We start from the raw sequence: 23,542 nt of genomic DNA, 5'->3' as shown, positions 1-23,542 counted from the left end.
ATAGGTCCATATAATGGTAATACGGAGAAGGAAATGGCAACCGACTCCAGTATTCTTGCCTGGAAAACCCTAGGGACAGAGGAGCCTGGTGGGCTACAGTCCACAGGGTCATGAAGAGTCGGACATGACTGAGCATGCACACGCATAATCGTAATAAAGAACAAACAGTTCAAAAATGTTCTATTAGTGACTGCAGTTTTAAACATTAAACTATTTATTTAGGGAGTTGGTGATGGACAGGGAGGCATGGAGTATTGCAGTCCATGGGGTCGCAAAGAGTTGCATACAACTGAGTGACTGAACTGAACTGAACAGAACTGAACTGAAATTCAAACAGTCCTATTGGGCTACTAAACATACTATAATGTAGCTGCACTGCAGATTCCATATACTTTAAATTTCTACACTGTCCTGGGAAACAGGAAATAGACACAGGTTTATTCTAAGTTGATAAAAGCTTTACATTATTTTGACTCTATGCTATACTCTAAGAAATAATAAATACTTCTCACATGACAATGAATTTATCTTTTTATTACTTAACATAACTCAAAACCCTCTTATTCCAAGGAAAGTGAAATAAACATTAACTTCTCTCAAGATTTTTCCAATCACTTCACTTCTCATTAAAGAAGGTGCCTGCAACTAAAACGCTCCATGAACCAGTACAACAAAAGTATAAAAATTAAAACAGCCACTAAATGTTTCCATTCATCATAAAATGAGCACACAACTCAGTCTTTTGATAGCTAAATGAACTTGTATTGCATAATCCGACACCTGAGCCACCCTGGGCTCGCCTAGGCAGGAAGAATTTCAAACGATGAGAAGGTAGCTTCACAGAAACAAAAACCATAAACCCAAACCCTCTGGCAATGCTTGAGAAAATTTCAGAAGGAACTTGCTACAAAGGACCACAGGCAAAAATAGCTCAAATTATTTCTGTACAAAACTATGTTCCACAGAATCTTTAGATGGGTTGGAATAAGACAGAGAATAAATCAGATAAATCAGGAAAAGTGTCAAAAACAGACATTTAATTCAATATGGCAACATTTTTGTTACTCAAAATCCAACTGATCAGCAGAGTCATGAAAGGAGAATTTTTTTTTCATAAAGCTTTTAAACCAAAACCCAATAGAAAACTAGCTCATTTCAAAGAGTGGCTTTGAATATACACACATTTTTTAGGGTATTTTGAATTCACAGACATTCACAGCTACATCTGTCATAGCCACTGTTGGCAGAGTAATCATCTCTGAGTCTCAGTTTTCTCATCTGTAAAATAATCTCAAAGGTCCCTCTGGCTCTATCACTGTATGTTCAGAATAAGGATTCCTTATAACCACAAAAGTTCTAAGTAGCAAATAGGTGAGAAAGTAAATGGGAATATGAAAATTATTCACTTATTTAGAACATGGCATATGCCCAGTAAGGTGATTCAACCTCCAACATATAAGAGACTATTATAATGTTATGTAACACTCAAGAAACACAACTAGACCAGGAATAACAACTAGCTATGTCATTCAGATATCTACACGTTTCCCCAAAAACAAGCTGTACAGCAGAAAGATCCCTAAATCGGGGTCTGTTGCTAACTTTTTGGATTGTTGACAACAATCATACAAGTCACCTGGTCTTCTTGTGCTTTGGATTCTAATCTATTTAGAGATGATTGGAAGAAGTCCCTTCCAATTACAGGAACCTCTCAAGAAAAAGACAAACAAAAAGGGTGCTTAAATGACACTTAATCATCACCAAGAGTTGCTCAACTTCATGTTCAATATCCTATGTAAGTATATAGAACCATGCAGACTCTTTGTGAACAGATCAGAAATCCATAAAAATTCATTATTACTTCAGATCTGATCATTCCACATTAATGAACACACAGGAGAAGAACTGTTTCAAGGAACTATATGACACACTCGTTTTCCTGGAAAGCCCCATAGGATATACTCTGAGGTCAAAAAGGAGTGTCCAAAGAAGTAAATTGGTTTCAGGAATCCTACCACTAGCAGGGGCTCAAGCTGGGTTATTCCGAGCTGCTATGGAGTCATAGGATTAAAGCAGATGATCTGCTCACACAGGATATGTGATGCGACCAGCTCAGTACCGTTATGCTCGTGGGTTACATTTTACTTTAGTTTTTAATGGTTATTATTATTTTTAATTTAACTTTTTTATAAACATCTGAAATATTTACACTGTTCCAAAGCCAAATCTATAAAAACCAAATCTATTCAAAGAATATATTAAGGCTTGGAAAGCAGGGCCTCTGGATTCACATCTTAAGAGTATGACCGTGGATTGCGACTCCACTGCTCTCAACTTACCTGCCTGTGTCCACACAGTGGTAATAATGGAGCCTCCCTAAGAGGGGCGCTGTGAGGATTCAGTAATCACCAGGCTTGTGAGCGCTCAGTGAACTCTGACCACTATCACCAGGCTCTTGGCAGAGGCTCGCCACAGTCCTGGAGCACAGACGCAGGTCACAAGGTGAATTTGGAGGTGCTATATCACTGGTGAGGTCATGGAGCCCACCACCGGGACCATGACTCCCATCTTTCAAGACCAGCAACACCCCACAGCACTGGCTTCTGAGACTTCAGACCCCTTCATGGGCCATCACCACAGACTCCCTACGGCTGGCACAGGAGAAAGAAGAATTTGCTTCCCACCTAGAGAACTTCAAAGGTCTCACCGTATTCAGTGCGTTGAGGGTGGTGTCATCCCGCGAGGCCGCCACACAACCATCTTCTGTGGAGCCTCCATCACACATCCCGGCAAAGGCCGCCATGCTCCTGCAGAGACGGGAAGAGAACACAGCAGGGCAGACATTTCAGCCCTCAGTTCTCAGAGCGCAGCTCCAGCCCAGACCAAATTCCACCACTATATGCACGATTAAGCCAGAGTTCTCAGCCCTGCTTCTGCTCTCATCTTAAAAAAAAAGTTTTAAGTTTCTCTGCAGTGCACTCTTTACTCACTGAGAAAAAGAAATGTTATTTTCATTTGATTCCATTTGTTTTTCTTCCCATGCTTTATCAGTACTTAGACTTTAGTTTTGAGGGTGTGAATAATCTAAAACTATCTGCCAGAATGGTCAGCTGGATTATAAACTTTTGAAAGGTCAATCTCCAGAAAATATGTAAAACTGAATCTTTTGAAAGTTTACTTAATCCGTCTCATGCTGTACAGTAACCATCTCTAAGCAAACGTGGAAGAGGTGATAAAACCTCTTAGTAGTCACCCTTGCCCTGAAGCCCCCATCTTTGCTGTAGCCTCCAAGTTACACTGCTGACCGCGCAGCAGCCAGAGTTACAACTGCATCACCACCTTGCTTCAACATTTCTGTTGCCTGTTGTTGATACTGCAGTGAGTGAGTCCCAGAAACCCCTGCAGACAAAGGAAGGCCCTGCCTGCACTGTGACATGTCTGGGACAGACGTGAACTTCTCATTTTGTAATTTAGGCATTTTCAGGTTAGCAAGTATTCATATAGGTAAGCACTTAAAATGCAAAGTTTAGGTCAGATACCAATGAACAGCCATGGAGCAAAGAAACATGGAATGGGATTTTAAGATGTGCTGAATGAGCCAATTACTCAAGTGTATTAAGAAGCGTTGATACTAGAATGTGTGACATACAATATTTTCTTTCTGAAAAGCTCTAAAATCTGAGTTGGGGCAAACACCAAGGAGGAAAAAGTGACCTCACTATCGAAAGTTGTGTTTTTCCAATAAGAAGGAGCAGGGCTCTGATTACAAAGAGCATAACAAAACATAAAGCCAGAGAATGCCCAATATATAAACACAACTTCAGGGGAAAGGGGAAAGCTCACTGACCACTCATCAATTCAGAAAGCAGGAGGGTGTGGACTCCTATTACCTTGCTGCCCTCAAGTACATGAGGAGGTCACAGTCATTAACGCCAGGCATCCAGACCAGTTCCTCATGCTGGGTCACAGTGTCTCCATCGGGAGAAGGGAATGGTTGCAAGTCGGGCAGTTTGGCCTGTAAGACAGGGATGAAGAAGTCACAATCAAGGCATGTTCAAAGAGCTGCCTGTGCAGGCAGGCCTTGGGGACAGATACAGTAGCTAATTGAGCCTCTTTCTTTCAGCAGTACTGAAATAACTGAAAACTCATGAGTCACTGAAGCTGGCCCATCGCACACTTTGGGATCGTTTAACCGCAGGAGATTTCATAATGGACTTGATCTCTACTTAAGGAACTGTTAACAGTATCAATGTAAACTGGTGGCAGCATGGTCCACAGAGTGAAAAATAAGTGGGCACATGTGAATAAAGGAGTAACAAAACAAAAAATGTTTTGGGAATAAGAGGTCCTTGATAAAGAAGGGAAAACTACACACATCCAATAAAACACATTTACCAAAATATTTATATATCTATAAAATGGAGTCTAACCTATGGATGTGTACTAAAATAATGAGTGAACTACTCTGCAAACCAATGCTACTTTTAGGAGTCAAGATCAATGAGTCACATATTAGAAGACATATTAATACAAAAAAATCCATAAAGGTAACAACAATAAAATCAGGAGCACTAAATGATGGTGACAGAAATTGAATGAGCAGTGGTTCCAGGAGGAAAGGGCTGCTGGACGAGGGGCAGGCAGGAGTTTCTGAGATGACCCATGTTCTGTGCCTTGAAATGAACTGTCACAGAGGACTGAAGAGTATACCTAAGATTCAAGTATACCTAAGGTCACTATACATAAAGGACATCTCAATTAGAAAAAAAAATTTTGGAAAGATTTGTAAAACAGTGCTCAACAACGAAGATTCCAAGTCAATTCTGTTAGAAAGTCAAATATTGGATTGGCCAAAAAGTTTGTTCAGATGTTTGGCATGCTGTTACGGAAAAACTGAAACAAAGATTTTGGCTAACCCAGTGTCTCCAGCATTGTCTCACCCTCCACTACTGGAGCAGAGCAAGTATAAACAGGCCTCATGACTGTTCAGAGGCCTATGAAAAGTCACCCATCTGCAAAACACACTCATTCTAATTTTCTTAAATCAATAACGTGGTCACATTAATTTAATATTTTAAATTAGAGCTGCAGTTTAAAAGCTCCACTGTCCGCAGAAACAGGCAAAAACTGTAAACGACTGAAGCAGGCAGAGTGTACAGCCAACAAAAATAAAATGAGGGCCTCGTGTTTCACTTTAAATGTTCCGCTGTCCACAGTAAACAGAAAGCGACATCCCAGTTCAGACTTGCCGCATTCCAAGTGCTCAAATCCATCCACGACAACGGCTCCCACTCTGAGCATGCAGGTGTTAGGTGTGAAGGGACTGGGGTGAGATGGAGAGAGTCCCGTTTGGAGAACGCTGCCATGCAGGAGTGGGAACCAGTGCTCATACATACTCCAGGTTTCCCCAAAGCCCAGAAATCTTGACTTTAATGTGAAAGTTCATGGCTTTAAATGTTTGTCATTCAAGTTTTAAAAACAATTGTGTGGCAAAACTCAACATGAGTCAACCATGCAGCTGGCAGGCTACTGTCTACATACTCTGCTTCACAGTCTACCTCCCAAGCCTCTCACTGTGTACCAGGTGCTGACCGCACCCCCTCAAAATGGTGTGCTTCCTTAATTCAGTACTGAATTGGGAGCCACAGTGAGTTCTCCTTAAAATTAAAGCACAACAGCAACTAGTATCAAAAGGTCTCAGGCATTTTGTACCAAGCTGTTTCCCTAGCACCACGTACAGTAATTGCAGCAGTAACTCTCAAATAGCTGTTTGTTAAATTAATTTAAAAAAAAATACTATTGCTATGGAAAAGAACCAACCCCTCCTAGAGAAAAGAGGACTAGAAATATAATTTGCTTAGAGAAAAGAACAGACATGCAGGTGGCTCTGAATCATAGGAAAAGATGGCCAACTGTGCTGACAAGAGAAATGCAAATTAATGACACTGAGATACCATTGCTGACCTATCAGACCGATACAGTGCCAAAGTGTGATGACACATGAGGCCGCGTGTTGGCACTCACGATAAGTTGTCAGCACGAACACAAAATGGTCCAATCTCTATGCCGGGGAATGCTGTAATAGTCTTAGAATTACATGTGCCCTCTAAGCCAGCCATTCCTCCTTCTGGGGATAATATAATATCTCTAAGAAAACTGGGCAAAATAAAAATCTCCATGTATAACCTGTTCATCACAGCGTTACTTGTAACAGAAATGACTAGAAACAGCACAAACTCCAGCTGATGGGGGCTGGAAGAATAAGCTGTTTCTCCCATGCCAAGGGGTCCCAAGAGGTGGCAAAAGAGAATGAGGAGGGGCTTTACATACTGCAGCAGAGGGAATGCCAGGATAGAGTGCCAGAAGGTAAAAGAAAGGTGGCGGAAGTGTTTATTTTATGCTACTGTTTATCTAAGAACAGGGCGTGGGGGGGAATACAAATAAGAATGATAAATCAAAACCTTTAAATACTAACAATTATCTATCAGGGAGGGAAGGAACAGGGAAAGAGGAGACAGGGAAAGAAGGTGAACTTTCTGAACGTAATTCATCTGCATGTTTGACTTTGGAGCCATGTATTTTACATAATTACAAAAACAAAGTTTAAAGAATAACAATCCCCTAAAAACTCTAAAGCAAAATCAAATAAATCCACCTAACTATGTTTTGAGTTTGCTCCTCTCCAAGAATCAATGGAAACAGTGACAGACTTTATTTTCTTGGGCTACAAAATCACTGCAGATGGTGACTGCAGCCATGAAATAAAAAGACATTTGCTCCTTGGAAGAAAAACTATGACAAGCCTAGACAGCATATTAAAAATCAGAGACATTACTTTACCAACAGCAGGAGTCAAAGCTATGGTTTTTTCAGTAGTCATGCATATATGGATCTGAGAGTTGGACCATAAAGAAGGCTGAGCACTGAATTGATGCTTTTGAACTGTGGTGTTGGAGAAGACTCTTGAGAGTACCTTGGACTGCAAGGATATAAAACCAGTCAATCTTAAAGGAAATCAGTCCTGAATATTTACTGAAAGAACCGATGCTGAAGCTGAAGCTCTAATACTTCAGCCATCTGATGTGAACAGCCAAGTCAATGGAAAAGATCCTGATGCTGGGAAAGATCCTGGCAGGAGGAGAAGGGGATGACAGAGGATGAGATGGTTGGATAGCATCACTGACTTGATGGACATGAGTTTGAGCAAGCTCAGGGAGTTGGTGATGGACAGGGAGGCCTGGGGCTGCAGTCCATGGGGTTGCAAAGAGTCAGACATGACTGAGTGACTGAAGTGAACTGAGGAATCATTTCAGGTAACATTAAAACATACTAATTTGCCTCAAGAGCTTTAGTGGGATACATTCTACGGCCAAAATAAAAACTGAATGCTAAGCTGTTTCCAATAATCATATTCTTTATAGCAGTGTGAGTACCATTATTCTAAGCTGCTATGTAAGTATTATAGGACTAAGGCAAATAAATAATTATTTTGATGTCATTTAAAAATTGGTTTTCTGACATGGGGAAAAGATACAGATATGAGTGATTGAACATTTCATCTATAGGATTAAATATAAGGCCTAGATAAAATTTTGAATTAGTATTAGAAAGAGACCATGATATATTTTATCTCTAAAACATAAATAAATTAAGGAAAAAAGAAAAGGGGTGAGGGGGAAGCATATTTCCTAATCTGTTCTGAAAAGGCCTGAAAACAGTATCTATCCCAGTAATAATGAACAGGGCAGCAGCAAACCAAAAAATGTCACTTTTCACTAACCACCCCAGGGACCAAAGCCAAGCCTCCTGCATTACTGGCGGATTCTTTACCATCTAAGCCAGCAGGGAAGCCCTACACTAAAACAATGAGGGGTCATTACAAAAGTTTAGTTCTAGATCTAGGGCAGAGAACATATATAAGGAAACAAAAAAATCACATCATACTAGATAATATACTCTAAACCAAAGATCATGGGGGTCCAGTGAAAAGGACACAGAAGACAGCAGGAAAAGGAACCTACTAGCTCCCAAATGGATAATTTAATCTCATCAGTAAGAATAACAACATCTGGTTAGCATGGGAGTAATTTTAAACCCATTGGTGACTACTGGAAGTTGTTAGAGAACCAACTGGTAAAAAGAGGGAAAGATTCAAGCATTTACCTGCCTTTTCTATGTGTTGCAGGGAATCAAAAATTGACAAGAGAAAAGTTGATCAGCTAATAAAGGAAGGGATGACAGGATTAGCATATCACCATCTTAAAGTGTGAACCTAAGTAACAAGTCCAATTAGACAGTGAATCTACATACAGAAAGTCCCCTATATATGAATCTTCCAGCTGCAGACTTTCAAAGATGAGAACATGCATCTGGTTCCAGCAAGGAACGAGAGCCATCAATGGCAGGTGTGAGTGACATTGCAGCTTGCCCTCCATCTCCTACTGCTGTCGATCCTTCAGCTCTACAGTCTCCCATCTTCCCCCTCTCCCTCCTCCAGTCAGTGACTCTTCTTGCCTCTTCACTTGACACCACATCATGTCTCTAGGATGTGATGGCTACCATGGGTCAATATCAACATCCATTTCAACTCAAGGGGCAAGTCAGTCATGCTAATACAGCAATTTTCCCAAGTCTAGATATAGGCACATGACACACCCATGGCAATAACATGTGGGGACTAATGGAAACGTTCCAGGAAAATCTTCCTTCTACTAAGGGGAAAGGAGAGCAGTGTGTATCCCTTCCCTCCTCTCAACATTTGCTGCATTTTCATTCACTGTAAGAATCACTATTAAATGCATTCAGGAAGAAGAAATGCTGCCAATTAAATTATAATCACACCACAGGACGTACAATGAAGCTTGACATCAGAGATAATGTGAACGGAAGAAGTATATCTTAGAATCAAGTTCAGCTCCTGGCCTAAGGAAGAAGGCAGCCCATGGGTACAGCTGAACACCAAATCACGAGAACTGGAGAGGAGCGGAGCGGAGCGGAGCCTGGTCCTCTCTGACCAGACGCGATGATACCTGAAACCATGAACAGCCATGTTCAGCCAGAGTGTTCTGGCCCTATCTGTCAAAGCATCCTACCTGATATAGAGATCAAAAGACAAGATGACAAACAGAACAGCAGAGTCTTAGTAAAACATGGAGAGCACAGGTCATGACTCAACAAGCTTCCAGCTGACAAACGTCTTAATCACTTTGAATTTTCTAAAGGAAATGGGGTTTTTAAAAAGCTAAATGAAAGCATGAAGTGAAGTCAAAGTCACTCAGTCGTGTCAGACTCTGTGTCAGACTCTGGAATTCTCCAGGCCAGGATACTGGAGTGGGTAACCTTTCCCTTCTCCAGGGGATCTTCACAACCCAGGGAGCGAACCCAGGTCTCCTGCATTATAGGCAGATTCTTTATCAGCTGAGCCACCAGGGAAGCCCACAGTGACCAAATGTTCACTGACAGATTAACAACCATATATACAATGAATAATTCAGCCATAAAAAGAAATCAAATTCTGACATATGCTACAATGTGGGAGCTCCCTGAAGACCTTATGCTAAGAAAACAAGCCAGACACAGGAGGGCTAATGCTGGCTGATTCCACTGATATGGTATCTATAGCTGTCAGATTTGTGGACACACGAAAAAGGGAGGCGGCCAGGGAATGAGGAGAGGGGAGAATGAGGAGTTACTGTTTAATGGGAACCGAGTTTCGGATTGGGAAGCTGAATAGGCTCTGGGGATTGGCTGCACAACAATGTGAAGGTACTTACGGGCACTGAACCATTCGCTTTAAAGTGGTCAGAATGGTTCATTTTAGACTGTATATACTTTACCATAATTTTTTTAAAGTATGTGGTAGTCTTTAAAAAATAAATCTCTGCATTTATATAAAATTCCAAATAGCATAAAAACAGTTGCTGCTCAAAAGAATAAAGGACCAGTTGAATAATAAGAAATAAAAACCTATTAAGGAAGTTACTAAAATTCACTTTACCTGATGGCTAGGACCAACACGAATTTCTCCCTGGGTACTGTTCAGCCTCCTGTCATGAAAAGAGCACATCAGGTTAGCAGAGCATAGTTCTGACATAAACAGGCACATGTTTTCAAGAGGCATAACACAGGAAGAATTAGCTTTCCCACTATTTGTAATATTGCCTGCACATATACACTCCTGCCCCAACCCCACATGCAGTCTTTTTCTTCTAAAAGCCCTTTTACTGCAGCTTCCTGCCTTGAGTTTCTATACCATCCTTCTTTCACCCCACAGAGAGATGGACATTCCTATAGTACAAATTGCAATCCATGCGTCGTCTTCTCAAAATATTTTAGGGTGCCCTACTATAAACTTAATTGAAATATAAACAAGATAGTTTATGATTCCTAGTGTACATACTGGGTCATTCATTCATTCCCTCATTCAACAAATATTTTTTAAGTACCTACTGCAAGACAGGAACTGTCCTGAGTATTCGGGATAAAGCAATGAAAATAACAATATTCCTGGCTTACGGGAATTTTCATTCCAATTTGGATTAAAAAGCAAAAGAACAAATAATAGGTCAGGTGTTGATACGGGTCATGGAACTAAAGGGGTGGTGAAGAATGAGCTTTTACAGTTCCTTATACAGGGCAGTCAGAATAGACCTTCTTAACAAAGTGAAGTGGAGCAGAGGTGTTCAGGGATGTGTGGGGATGAGTCCAGCAGGTCCAAGGGGTGATGGACCATCTCCTTCCCATGACATTCTCACTGCACCTGCTGCACTCACCCTCCCTGGTGCCAAATCCAAACCGCCCAGGCTCCTTCAGAAAATCAGCATTTCACCGAAACCTTTCTTTATCTCCTCCCATGTCACCTCACACATCCTAAAAGTGTGGGGTATCTTCCCCTTTTCACTCCTGGAAATATTCACTGAAGGTCTTTTCATGCCAGGCCCTGCACAGGGCATGCAGGGTATATACACTGTGGATGAAGAAATGCAGGCCCCACCTCCCAGAGTTCTATCACCCTTGACTTCTTCCCATCACGGCCATCTGTTGACTCTCTCAGGAAAACCCTCTCCCTGCCCAGTGACACATCCTAACTGAGTCTTACAGTCACCTGTGAGTTTTCACTAGTGGGCAGAGAAGGCTTTTCTGCAGCGAGAGCTGCTCGATGACTATCTGCTGACTTGGACTAAGCTGAAGAGCAGAGCAGCCAAGACCAAAAAGCAAGCCCAGTTTCTGGCTTTTCTCCCATGAATCTGATACCTCTACCACACACGCACGCGTGTGCGCGCGCACACACACACACACACACACACACACCCCACTGGCCTTGAATCTATAAAATGAATTTCAGAAAAACTTATTTCTTTCAGGTCCAGCACTTCCTTCAATCTGACAATTTTTCTCATGAAGTCTTATTTTGGCAAAGAGGGCAGCAAGTATGATCAAGCCAGAGAGAAGACCAACAAAAACAAAGTGGTCTGATCCTTAAGATCATTACAACCCACAATCTGTCTACCTAGGGAGGCAGCAGGTGTACCCCAGACACCAGAACAGGTCCAATCACTATGTTCGTAAGCCCAATTCATTTCAGAACGGTAGAAATGCTCAGGGGAGTGATCAAAATTAGGCAGGCTTCAAGAAGGGGGGAAGTTCCAGAGAGAGCCCTAAAGGATATGAGGAGCCCAAAATCAGGGCAGAGGCAGATTCCCAAGTGGGACCAAAACCCCACTGAGGCAGGAAACTGAAAAAGAGGGACAGAGGCAGAGGTGAGAGAAAGGCTCACACGAGGGGCTGCCTTTAACTCACTAGCCACCCGAGATGCAGAGCTGACGTCCCAGGGCTTTTACATAGGATCATGAACAGCTGTTTCAGGAAGCATGTAGAGGAGCTACACAGGCCATGAGGCTATTTTAATCTGAGTACTTCTTTTATTTAAAAAAAAAAAAAAGCAGTCAGTGTTACCTACCATTTCTGTTTTGTAACTAGCTAAAAGCAAAAACTCGTTGCCAAAAGCTCTCTCCTCTATTTCTAAATACTTTCCAAAGGCTTGCCTGCCTAGAAGCAGGTCTGGCCCAAATGTATCATCTCTGAAAATTTCAGCCACAGCCCGCCTAGCAACATGTGCCCCACAGCTCAACTCTCAGGTTCTTCCAGAAGGTCTATGCTGGGCCAGGGTTCTCAACTGGTTGGTTATGGAAGCCATCTTCCCATCACTGCCACACACTGCTAAGTCCTGGATAATTTCAGGACAAATAATCCTGGTTCATTTTTATTTTAAAGGTGGGGTTTTTGCTTTTTTCTTTTAGTTAATAAACCAGCATTATTGTATGTAGCTCAAAACTGTGCCACAGGGACTTCCCTGGCGGTCCGCAGTTAAGACTTCGCCTTCCAACACAGGGGTTGTGGCCTGGATCCCTGGTCAGGGGGGCTAAGATCCCACATGCCTCACAGCCAAAAAACCAAAGCATAAAACAGAAGCAACATTGTAACAAGTTCAATAAAAACTTTAAAAATGGTCTACATCAACAATCTTACAGGAAAAAAAAAAAACAACTGTGTCACAATAACTGAAATTGAAAGTCACTCAGGAGAGTCTGACTCTTTTCAACCCCATGGACGACGATAGCCTGTCAGGCTCCTCAGTCCATGGAATTCTTCAGGCCAGAATACTGGAGTGGGTAGCTGTTTCTTTCTCCAGGGAATCTTCTCAACCCAGGGATCGAATCTAGGTCTCCCACATTGCAGGCAGATTCTTTACAGTCTCAGCCACCAGGGAAGCCCATGAATACTGCAGTGGGTAGCTATCCCTTCTCCAGCGGATCTTCGCAACCCAGGAATTGAACCAGGGTCCCCTGCATTGCAGGCGGATTCTTTACCAGCTGAGCTACAGAGGAAATCCCCAATACTAAAATCCCACAAATACGTCATAAATAACTCCTTATGTCCCACTTATTTGTACAAAAATAGGAGACTAATAACTGTTAATACTGCTAATAATGACACAAGTGAGAAAAAAATGTTGGGGTCTCTCAGGAGCCAAAATGAGAAATCTGTTTCTCTCTTTTATATCAACGAAGGGTACTTATTAATGAGTAGACTGGAAAGCACAAGATAAAGCAAAGAATCCTTTAAAATTAAAAATCAATTTTTATAAAAAAGTATTTATAACATGCAATTTTTAAACATTAGGGATTCCCAGCAAGAGATACAACAAAGTTGTATTTGAGCGAGATTAGGATCCAAGGTAAATAGACAAGACAATGGCACGAGCCCACCATCTCCAGGCACTCACAGATAGAGAATAAACTGCAGAAATATTTTCAAGTCCAAGAGAAAAAGAGGTAGATAGTGATATACGCTATTAAAGAAAACTGGATGCACCTAACACAAAAACTGTCAGAATATGAACTAAAATGAAGGGGAAAAGTAGGCTTCCTCCTGGGAAACTGCCAATATTTAGCTAGATCTGGAATCCCCCGAACATCTCAGCTTTCCTTCTCCCAACAGCAGCCATGCTCTATGTTCAAAGGTCCTTGGCTGCCACCTCCATGGCCCGACTGCTCCTTCTGAGGTTCCCACCTCATGCCAGCAGGCGACATTCTGCCATGACTAATGGACATCTGCCTCCACCCATTCTGGGACTGTCTAGTACAGAAACTGAGATTGCATCCCTTTTCTGTATTCTCCCAGTATCGAACACAGTACTTGTCTAGCATTACTACTCATTCAAGGCAAATGGGAAATTCCTTGATTACATGAGTATTTCTACACTGCTAGAATGCACAACTTGATAAAAATCACCAGAATTATTTAAATGAAATATCAACAGCCTCTAGAAAACATTCAGTCATCTTATGCTGACTACTATATTTTTCCTTTTACTTAATACAGCAAATCTCAAATTTTCTGGTTTTAGGTAACCTTTACATTCTAAAGTTATTAAAGTCTTAAGGAAGCTATATTTTTGAGAAATTTCAAAATATTTACTTATTTTAATGTAACAACAGGCTCATGACACAATATAACACATTCTTATGAAAAACAATTTTATTTAAACAAAAAGAAAACAATGAAAATAGAGGCACTGTTTTACATTCTCACAAATCTCCTTAAGATCTGACTTAATAGGAGACAGCTAGATTCTTGTATCTGCTTCTACATTCTGTCTGCTGCAATGAGTTCTTCTGATTAAAGTATATGAAAAAAAATAAAACTAACCTCACAAAGATTACATAACCAAGAAAGGAAAGACCATTTGACTAGTCTTTTTGATAATTATGGATATTCTTTTTGATACTACACCAAAACTCAACATGAGATTGTTTTCTAAAGGTCTTTTGCACAGCGTTACTCTAAAACCTTATCAATGATTTTTTGGACTTTTCTACGTTAAAATATTATTGGTCTTTGAAAGGATTTTCCACTCATGATTTTATCATGCATTTGTTAGATGGAAAATAGTCATTCAAGAAGCTCCAATACTTTTGCCACCTGATGGAAAAAAAGCCTAATACTGGGAAAGACTGAGGGCAAGAGAAGGGGATAACAGAGGATGAGATGGTTGGATAGCATCATGGACTCAATGGACATGAGTCTGTGCAATCTCTGGGAGACAGTGAAGGACAGGGAGGCCTGGTGTGCCACAGTCCATGAGGTCACAAAGAGTCAAACACGACTTAGCGACTGAACAACAAAAAGGTTTGCAGATCTTCCAAATAGTAATAGTTTTTTTTTTTAACCACATTAATTAGTATTACCATACATCTTGTAAGAAAAGTCTGTCAATGTATAGAAGCTGTTAAGTTCAGAGTGGTGGGTAAAACTTTTTCCAAATTCTATTTATTACTTGAAAGCTCCAATCTTGCATTGGGAAAACAGCTGTTTTCCTTAAAATGGCAGGCTCACCAAGATCATTATCAAGAAAATGTCCACCAAGTACCCAAGTGAGTATCCACAATCTATCAGTTATTCTTTCAAATAAAAATGGTGCTCCATGAAAGAAGTGGCTAGTTAAATTTTGGACTGAAACAAACCAAGTCCTCTGGTATGCACCTTCTGGTCTTTCATGTTGCTTCCCATTTCATAATAAGGACTCAAGGGCAGGATCTGATAAAAGTAATAATGGGGCCCACAAACCAGCTTTGAGAAGCACTGTTATTCATATCATACATTACAAAATTCAGAAAATTATGGGGGCTAACTAATTATGAAGGTTGAGTTGTTTCCTGTTTTGTATCACCTGTTACCCTGTTTCCTTACACTTCTTCAGCCCATCAATGTGAAATATTATACTTTTGTTGAAGAAAAGAGATGTTCACACATATAACTTGATTAAGAACTCTGACACTGTTACACAGAGAAGTTCACAGGAAGAGAATGGATACTGCATCCATATTAATGGAAAACAAAGTAAAGTCTGCAGCCACTTTCTGAGGTCATGGGGACTGGGATTAACTTGAGTGCAGAACAACAGATGCTTTTGAACTAGGGTGCTGGACAAGGCTCTTGATAATCTCCTGGACTGCAAGGAGATCAACCCTGAATATTCACTGGAAAGACTGATGATGAAGCTGAAGCTCCAATACTTTGGCCATCAGATGGGAAGAGCCAACTCACTGGAAAATACCCTAACACTGGAAAGATTGAAGGCTTAAGGAGAGGGGGCCGGCAGAGAATGAGATTGTTAGACAGCATCACGACTCAATGGACATGAACCTGAGAAAACTCCAGGGGACAGTGCTTGAAAGCGGAGTTTGGCAGGCTGTAGTCCATGGGGTTACAAAGAGTCAGATATGACTTAGCAACTGACCAACGGATCAACAAGAACAACAACACTGTCCAATGACTGTTCACTGGAATAAATTCTTAAAAGTATGCTGGTGGCTAAAATTCAAAAGGGTCCTAATCGAGAAAATGACAGGTTAATCCTTCAATAAGCAACAATAACTAATATATAAGTAGTAAATCCCACACGTAGGTGATGGATACTACATATGCAATAAGAAACCAAAGATGGAAGTCATATCCCAGGATAATGCAAGGGATTCTTTATCCTTGCCTCAGGGTTTCCCCTCATGTTACCTTAAATTTAGGTATCTTATACTTGTATACCCCTTCACAGATTACTGCTTTGTCATGGCAAAAGGGCATGTATAACTCAATGAAGATATGGACCATGCTGTGTAGGGCCACCCAAGATGAACAGGTCACAGTGGAGAATTCTGACAAAATGTGGTCCACTGGAGGAGGGAATAGCAAACCATTCCAGTATGCTTACTGTGAGACCCTCATGAACTGTATAAAAGGACAAAAAGATATGACCCCGAAAGAAGAGTCCCCCAGGTCTGAAGGTGCTACTGGGGAATATGCTACTGGGGAAGAGCAGAGGAGAATTACTAGCTCCAGAAAGAATGAAGCAGCTAAGCCAAAGTGGAAACAATGTTCAGTTGTGGATGTGTCTGATGATGAAAGAGAGATCCAATGCTGCAAAGAACAGTACTGGATAGGAACCTGGATTGTTAGGTCCATGAATCAAGGTAAACTGGAAGTGGTGAAGCAGGAGATGGTAAGAATAAACATTGACATCTTAGGAGTCAGTGAACTAAAATGGATGGGAATGGGCGAATTTAATTCAGATGATCATTATATCTACTACTGTGGGTAAGAACCCCATAGAAGAAATGGAGTAGCCCTCATAATCAACAAAACAGTCTGAAATGCAGTATCTGGGTACAGCCTCAAAAATGAGAGAATGATCTCAGTTTGTTTTTCAAGGCAAGCCATTAAATGAACGAACACTCACTGGAGGAACTGATGCTGAAGCTGAAACTCCAGTATTTTGGTCATCTGATGCGAACAGTTAAGTCACTGGAAAAGTCCCTGATGCTGGGAAAGATTGAGGGCAGAAGAAGAAGAGAGAGTCAGAGGATGAGATGACTGGATAGCATCACCAATGCAATGGACATGAACTTGGGCAAACTTCGGGAAATGGTGAGGGACAAAGAGGCCTGGTGTGCTATAGTGCATGGGGTCTCAAAAAGTCGGACACGACCGGGCGACTGAACAACATACTTGTATGACAAATACAAGTGAAATAATAATACTAGTTACTACTTACTAAATGCTCTCTATGCCAGGCACAGGCTTTCCTGGTAGCTCAGTGGTAAAGAATCCACCTACCAATGCACAAGAATGTGGGTTTGATCCCTGGGGTGGGACGATTCCCCTGGAGAAGGAAATGGCAACCCACTCCAATATTCTTGGCTGAGAAATCCCATGGACAGGGTAGCCTAGAGGGCTGCAGTCCATCGGGTCACAAACAGTCAGACACAACTTAGAGACTAAACAAACACAACAACAATGCCAGGTATACATTATTTCATTATTCCTTGACAACTCTATGAGGCAGTATCCTGACTTAATAGTAATGGTAGTAATTGTAACATCAATAAAGAAACTAACATACACACTGAACACTTTCAATGTACCAGGAATTTTGAGCTCAGCAAATTTCAGACATTGTCTTATCTAACCTTAAGGATGATGACCCTATACAGGGTGCTATTACTACCTGTCCAGATAAGGAAACTGAAGCTAAGAGAGTTTATAAATTGCCCATGATTGCACAGGTAACAGGTTGGAAAGACCAGGATTCAAATTCAAGTTTAGCTGATTACAAGGTCAAAGCTCCACATTCCATATGGCAGAGTGATTAAGTTACTGAACCAATATTACACAACTAATTAAAAACAGAATTACTATGAGAAGACATAGCCCTTTCCATACTTCAGTTCTATGTTCATTTCCAGTATTAAAGTAAGACAAAATATCAAAAAAACTTTTCTTAAATCTACAAATCATGTTAAAAGAGAAAAATCCATCAAAGTTCAAGGTCAACTTACATAACATTGTCAAAACTGCAAAATTATAGAGATGGTTGCCAGGTGTCGGGAATGGTGGAAGGAGAAAGGAAGGAGTGGAATCTTTATGATGACAGAACAGATCCTGATTAGGACTGTGGTGACAAAGCTACACCTGCAATAAGATGTAACAGAACTATACACATACTGTACCAACATCCCAGGTCTGGGTTCTGATGCTGCACTAGGGTTCTATACATACCTACTGGGGATGTGAGTGAAAGACACATGGGAACACTCTTCCTGCTGCTGCTGCTGCTGCTGCTAAGTCGCTTTAGTCGTGTCCGACTCTGTGCACCCCATAGACAGCAGCCCACGAAGCTCCCCCGTCCCTGGGATTCTCCAGGCAAGAACACTGGAGTGGGTTGCCATTTCCTTCTCCAATGCATGAAAGCGAAAAGTGAAAGTGAAGACACTCAGTCGTATCCGACTCTTAGCGACCCCATGGACTGCAGCCTACCAGGCTCCTCCGTCCATGGGATTTTCCAGGCAAGAGTACTGAAGTGGGTTGCCATTGCCTTCTCCAACATTCTTCCTATAAAACTAAAAAATTAAAAGTTGTTTTAAAGCAAAAGAAGAGGTTAACTGAATGGTGCATCACAGATAGACTATGGATAAGAAAGAAAGCCAGACATGAAAAAGTTGAACAAATGACAAATAGAGCCCCTCAGAAGAGAATGTAGAGGGACTTTCCTGGTAGTCCAGTGGCTAAGACTCTGCATTCTCAATGCAGGTGGCCCAGGTTCGATCCCTGGTTAGGGAACTATATTATACATGCCACAGCTAAGATCCAATGCCAGCCAAATAAATAAATATTTTAAAAATAAATTTTAAAAAATATACTGCAAACAGCTGAAAAAACTACTGAAGAAATAATGCCATAGTTAATAAGCAATGAGATTCATATTCCTTGTTTTCTTTGTATTTATTAGAGATATCTGGTGTGGGGTCATCCTTTTTGAGACATACTTAGCTGTGAAGCACACTACAAAAAAAAAAAAAAAATTCACCATCCTCATCAGAAAAGAAGTATTTCTCTGTGCCACTAATGTAAATAATATACAAATTTCAAAACAGTTGGAAAAAAAAAACAGTTGAGTTTAATCCCCATTATTCTACACATCTTTGCTCTGGAATATGAAAAAATAGTTCCAGAAGCCAAATTACAACAATAATGGTAAGTCATTGTGTTTAGTCCTTAAGTTTAAAAAAATAGAAAGAAATTCATTGTATATGAAATCTGACACAAAAGAAACTGATGTAACAAAGCAGTGTCCATGGCAACTACAACTTAATATTTCAGTCCTCTTCAGCTGCAGTGGATTAAATAAAATGACAAGATGTTCCCTTTGAAAAGTAACCTGTTACCATGGAAACATTTTAGTCTAAGAAGTAAACAGGGAATGGACAGAAAGGAGCAGGGAGCCTTCGACTGAATATCAAACAGGGAGAAGCATCTATGCAGAAGAGATGAGGCGGGGGTGCCTGGCCAGATGCAGGAAGCTCCTTGAGAAGAGCACGCTGGCTGTGAAAAAAAAAAAAAAAGAGCAGCCAGGGAAACACCACGCCTTCCCCTCAAGAGAGGGAAGGAGTGAGGAAGGCCAAGGTCTGTGAATGTTTGCTTAAGACCCCCAAATATCTCTATGTGATCATGGTGACTGCTTAAGACAAGAATCTGCATCTACAGGGAAAGAAGAGGGACAAGGACCTACGGTCCTGGGGAGAAGACACAAGCTGGTAGAACAGAGGCCTTTGACAGGCAGCCTGTGTGGCTACCTTCCATCACAATCCATACCCAGAATATAACACACGGCCTCCCCCGGCACAGTCCCCGAAGGCTGGGACCAGTAACTCTCAAGTCAGACCCTGCTCTGTGGCTGGTGCTGTGAATGAACGAAATCACAGTGCCATCTTCCTTTATCCATCCTTCAGATCAGAACGCTCGGACAGTAGATCATTCTCATCTTTTCTGGAGGGTGTCAAGCCGAACAGGAAGACTGACATGAAATCAACAGAACTAGAATCTCTAGCTACTAGCTCATTCAGAAAGTGATGACAGAGATAGACTATGGGTCCAGAATGAAATACATCAAATTTTAGGAAATCAAAAGACAATTTACCAGAATCACTTCTTCTCAGAAAGGTGGTAGGCAGGACTGAAAAAGGACTGATAAGAAGGAAGACTACAACAGCATAGTGGGTGTCTCTGATTTCTCCAGCATGAACACATATTTCTAAAGCAGTCTTTCCAATAAGTCTGAAATTTCTTTGAAGTCTGACATAGTTTCTTTTGAAAAAGTGTATATTTTATATTCTTGTTGTTGTTTTTGTTATTGTTCAGTTGCTACATCATGTCTGACTCTTTGCCGCCCTGAGGACTGCAGCACACCAAGTTTCCCTGTCCTTCACCATCTCCCAGAGTTTGCTCAAACTCATGACCATTGTGTTGATAATGCCATCCAACCATCTCATCCTCTCCCAATCCCTTCTCCTTCTGCCCTCGATCTTTCCCAGCATCAGGATCTTTTCCAATGAGTCGGCTCTTCACATCAGATGGCCAAAGTATTGGAGCTTCAGCTTCAGTATCAATCCTTCCAATGAATATTCAGGGTGGATTTCCTTTAGGATTGACTGGTTGGATCTCCTTGCAGTCAAGAGACTCTCAAGAGTCTTCTCCAGCACCACGATTTGAAAACATCAATTCTTCAGTGCTCAGTCTTCTTTATGTCCAACTCTCACATCTGTACACAACTACTGAAAAAACCATAGCATTGACTAGACAGACATTTTTCAGCAAAATGATGTCTGCTTTTTAATACTCTGTCTAGGTTTGTCACTTTTTTCACTCTCCTCTTTCACCTTCATTTATATTCTACTCCATAACATATTACCATTCAGAGTAAGATCCAAAAACGTGAGTAAAATCATTGCGCTCTGCATGTCCCCAGGATGCCCCGTGATTTGAGCACCCTCACTGCCGGAAGCGAAGACTTGTTAGACACACCTGAGTCCAGATGCCTGGGTGCAGGGGGGGGGCACAGACTTTAGAGTCAAATGAAGCTGGACTGAAATTTCACTATCAAGGTTCTGTCAGCTCTAAGTGTAATCTTGAGGACACAATTCAATCTCTCTGAGCCCATCTATGAAATCAAATTCATAAAGGCTACTTTGCAAGGCTGCTATGAAAATGAAAGATGATCCATGAAAGAAGTCGATACATGTCTGTCACACAGGAGTCAGGACTATTATTAGCTGCAAGCACTGGCAAGAGTGAGAAAGGGAGGCAGTTCCTTTATTAGGGGTTCCCAAAGCATCACTGACCTCTCCCTCAGTCTCTGTCACAGTCAGGATTTTATATTTCACTTGTGTAATTATGTCTCTCGATGGCTATCCTGACTGAAAGGACCATGTGGGAAGAACCAAGTCTGATTTTAGCTCAACTACTACTTCCCAGAGCCTTTGGCACTCACTAAATTTCATTTTATTAGAAATTTTATTAAGACTTTAGTAAATATTTAATTTATATAAAATTGAAAATTTATTTTAATAAATGACTCCAAAATTTTAACTCAACCATCATTTAGCCATGAAAGTGCAAGTGTTAGCTGCTCAGCTGTGTTTGACGTTTTGCAACCCCACGGACTATACAGTCCACCAGGCTCCTCTGTCCATGGGATTCTTCAGGCAACAATACCCGAATGGGTAGCCATTTCCTTGTGCAGTGGATATTCCTGACCCAGGGATTGAACCTGGGTCTCTTGCGTTATAGGCAGATTCTTTACTGTCTGAGCCACTAGGAGAGCCCCTCATTTAGCCACTAAATAGCAACTCAGTGCTTCATTGAATATTAAAATTCATTTGTGAGAGTATAATCCCCTCCCAAGCAAATTAATCTAGGACAGGCTTGATAAACTTTCCAGAAGGAACAAAAATCAGGATTCATTAAAAGTAAATCAGTCAACATTTGGAAGCGTTAACATTTCAAATCTATACACAAATGCAAAGGTCAAGACAGGAATTCATTAAAATCCAGAATCATAGTATTTGAAATTTTCTCTGATAGAAGCTTCCTAAGAGGCCCCCTGATCCCAGCCTTCTAGCTGAACAGAAGAAACCAAGGTGGAGGAGATAAAGGTGCTCTTTTGAGGGGTCCCAGTGAGTTAACTACAAAGGACATCAAGCTGCTCTTTTTTTTAATATAATTTAAAATCTAGAACCAAGAATTTAGGCACTGGCTAAAGGAATAAGAAGAATTTCCATGCTGATAACAAGATGCAATAAATATGGCCTCCACACAATAATATGAATATCAAGAAAAAATTGGTAAAATAATTTTTTAAAATAACACGTGAGACAGTGCTACATTCAAAATGGATAACCAATAAGGATCTACTGTATAGCATAGGAAACTCTACTCAAATGTTGGGTAGTAGGCTAGATGGGAGGGGAGTTTGGGGGAAAATGGATAACATATATATGTAAAGCTGAGTCCTTTCCCTGCACATCTAAAACTACCTCAACATTGTTCATCAGTTATATCCCAAGACAAAGTAAAAAGTTTAAAGTCTGGGGGGAAAAAAAAGGATCAGAATACTAAGAAATGGGAAAAACATAATCCCAGAATAGTATCAGGGTTTTTTTTAACAGAATAAACTTAGAGAAAAAAAAAAATAGAGAGTGAGAAAGGATCTAGTTTCAAATCACTACCAAGACCTTGTTTCACTGTCTAAAGTTCTTATTTGTCTGTTCCACTCCTTGTCCCCCACCAGGCAGCATATCTGTCCACAACACGTGACTCCACCCTACCTCAGGCTCCTCATGGACTTTCCTGTCATCACCTGCTGTGATGATGTGAAGGAAAGAGTTGTAAGGACCACACTCAACATACACCCAACACATACATACATACATACATACACACACACACACACAACACACACTTGGCAGTTCAGAAAACAACTTTATTTTAAAATCCCACCATAATTTATAATGAGTAGTATTCAAAGATTAAGCCTATCTCCTGACCAAAAATGTTGCTGGCTTTCCATACACTGGTATCAAACTATAATACGTAGGAATGCAGTGTCCCCAGAAAAAGACAGACTTTGGACCAAAGAAAGTGTGTCTATGACACACATCTGAATGTCTCTCTGTTCCTCCTGGGAGGTCTCTTGAAAATGCTGTTTTTTAGAAAAGGACCATGCCCTTGCTCCTGGCCACCACAGCGGTGTGAATCTGGGGAGGGACAGGCGACAGTGCGGCGGCTGTGGTGGCAACACAAGTATTAGCCTACACACACTCCTCCCTCTGCATGTGAGAAAGTGCTCAGAAGAGAACAATGTGCCAAATGCTACATGACATGGAAGTAGAGCCTCTTTTAAAACTTTAAGAAGTATAAAGAAAACATTAACACCTAAAGAGCCTGGCCAAACATATTGGTCATTAATTTAATTACCATAATTGCTAACACAATTCCTCAGATGGTCTTAATAGAACATGTTGACCAAAAACTACAGATGTTGTTAAGCTAACCACACCTACATAAGATTGGAGACTTGAACTTTGAATTAATAACAAAAATACACTGAGCAATTATGTGTCAAGCACTTTCACATGGCTTGCTTCCAATC

The 23,542-nt window shown here is 40.9% G+C and overlaps 1 protein-coding gene and 1 non-coding gene across 6 annotated transcripts in view; one reads left to right on the top strand and one right to left on the bottom strand.

The window, feature by feature from the left end:
• RERE (arginine-glutamic acid dipeptide repeats) overlaps positions 1 to 23,542 on the bottom strand; it is a 415,540-nt gene that overhangs the window by 118,059 nt on the left and 273,939 nt on the right. For all 5 annotated transcript variants that reach the window (XM_018060396.1, XM_018060399.1, XM_018060398.1 and 2 more), the window contains 3 exons: positions 9,998 to 10,046; positions 3,891 to 4,015; positions 2,708 to 2,807 (listed from right to left, as the gene is read on the bottom strand). In XM_018060396.1, coding sequence (XP_017915885.1) covers positions 2,708 to 2,807; positions 3,891 to 4,015; positions 9,998 to 10,046 — 274 coding nt within the window. The remainder of the gene's footprint in view (positions 1 to 2,707; positions 2,808 to 3,890; positions 4,016 to 9,997; positions 10,047 to 23,542) is intronic.
• Positions 18,603 to 18,675, top strand: TRNAE-CUC. Its single transcript has one exon. It is a non-coding gene; the product is annotated as a tRNA-Glu (tRNA).

Source organism: Capra hircus, chromosome 16 (assembly GCF_001704415.2).
Source record: "Capra hircus breed San Clemente chromosome 16, ASM170441v1, whole genome shotgun sequence".
NCBI lineage: Eukaryota > Metazoa > Chordata > Mammalia > Artiodactyla > Bovidae > Capra > Capra hircus.
This window is presented reverse-complemented; position numbering and strand designations above follow the sequence as displayed.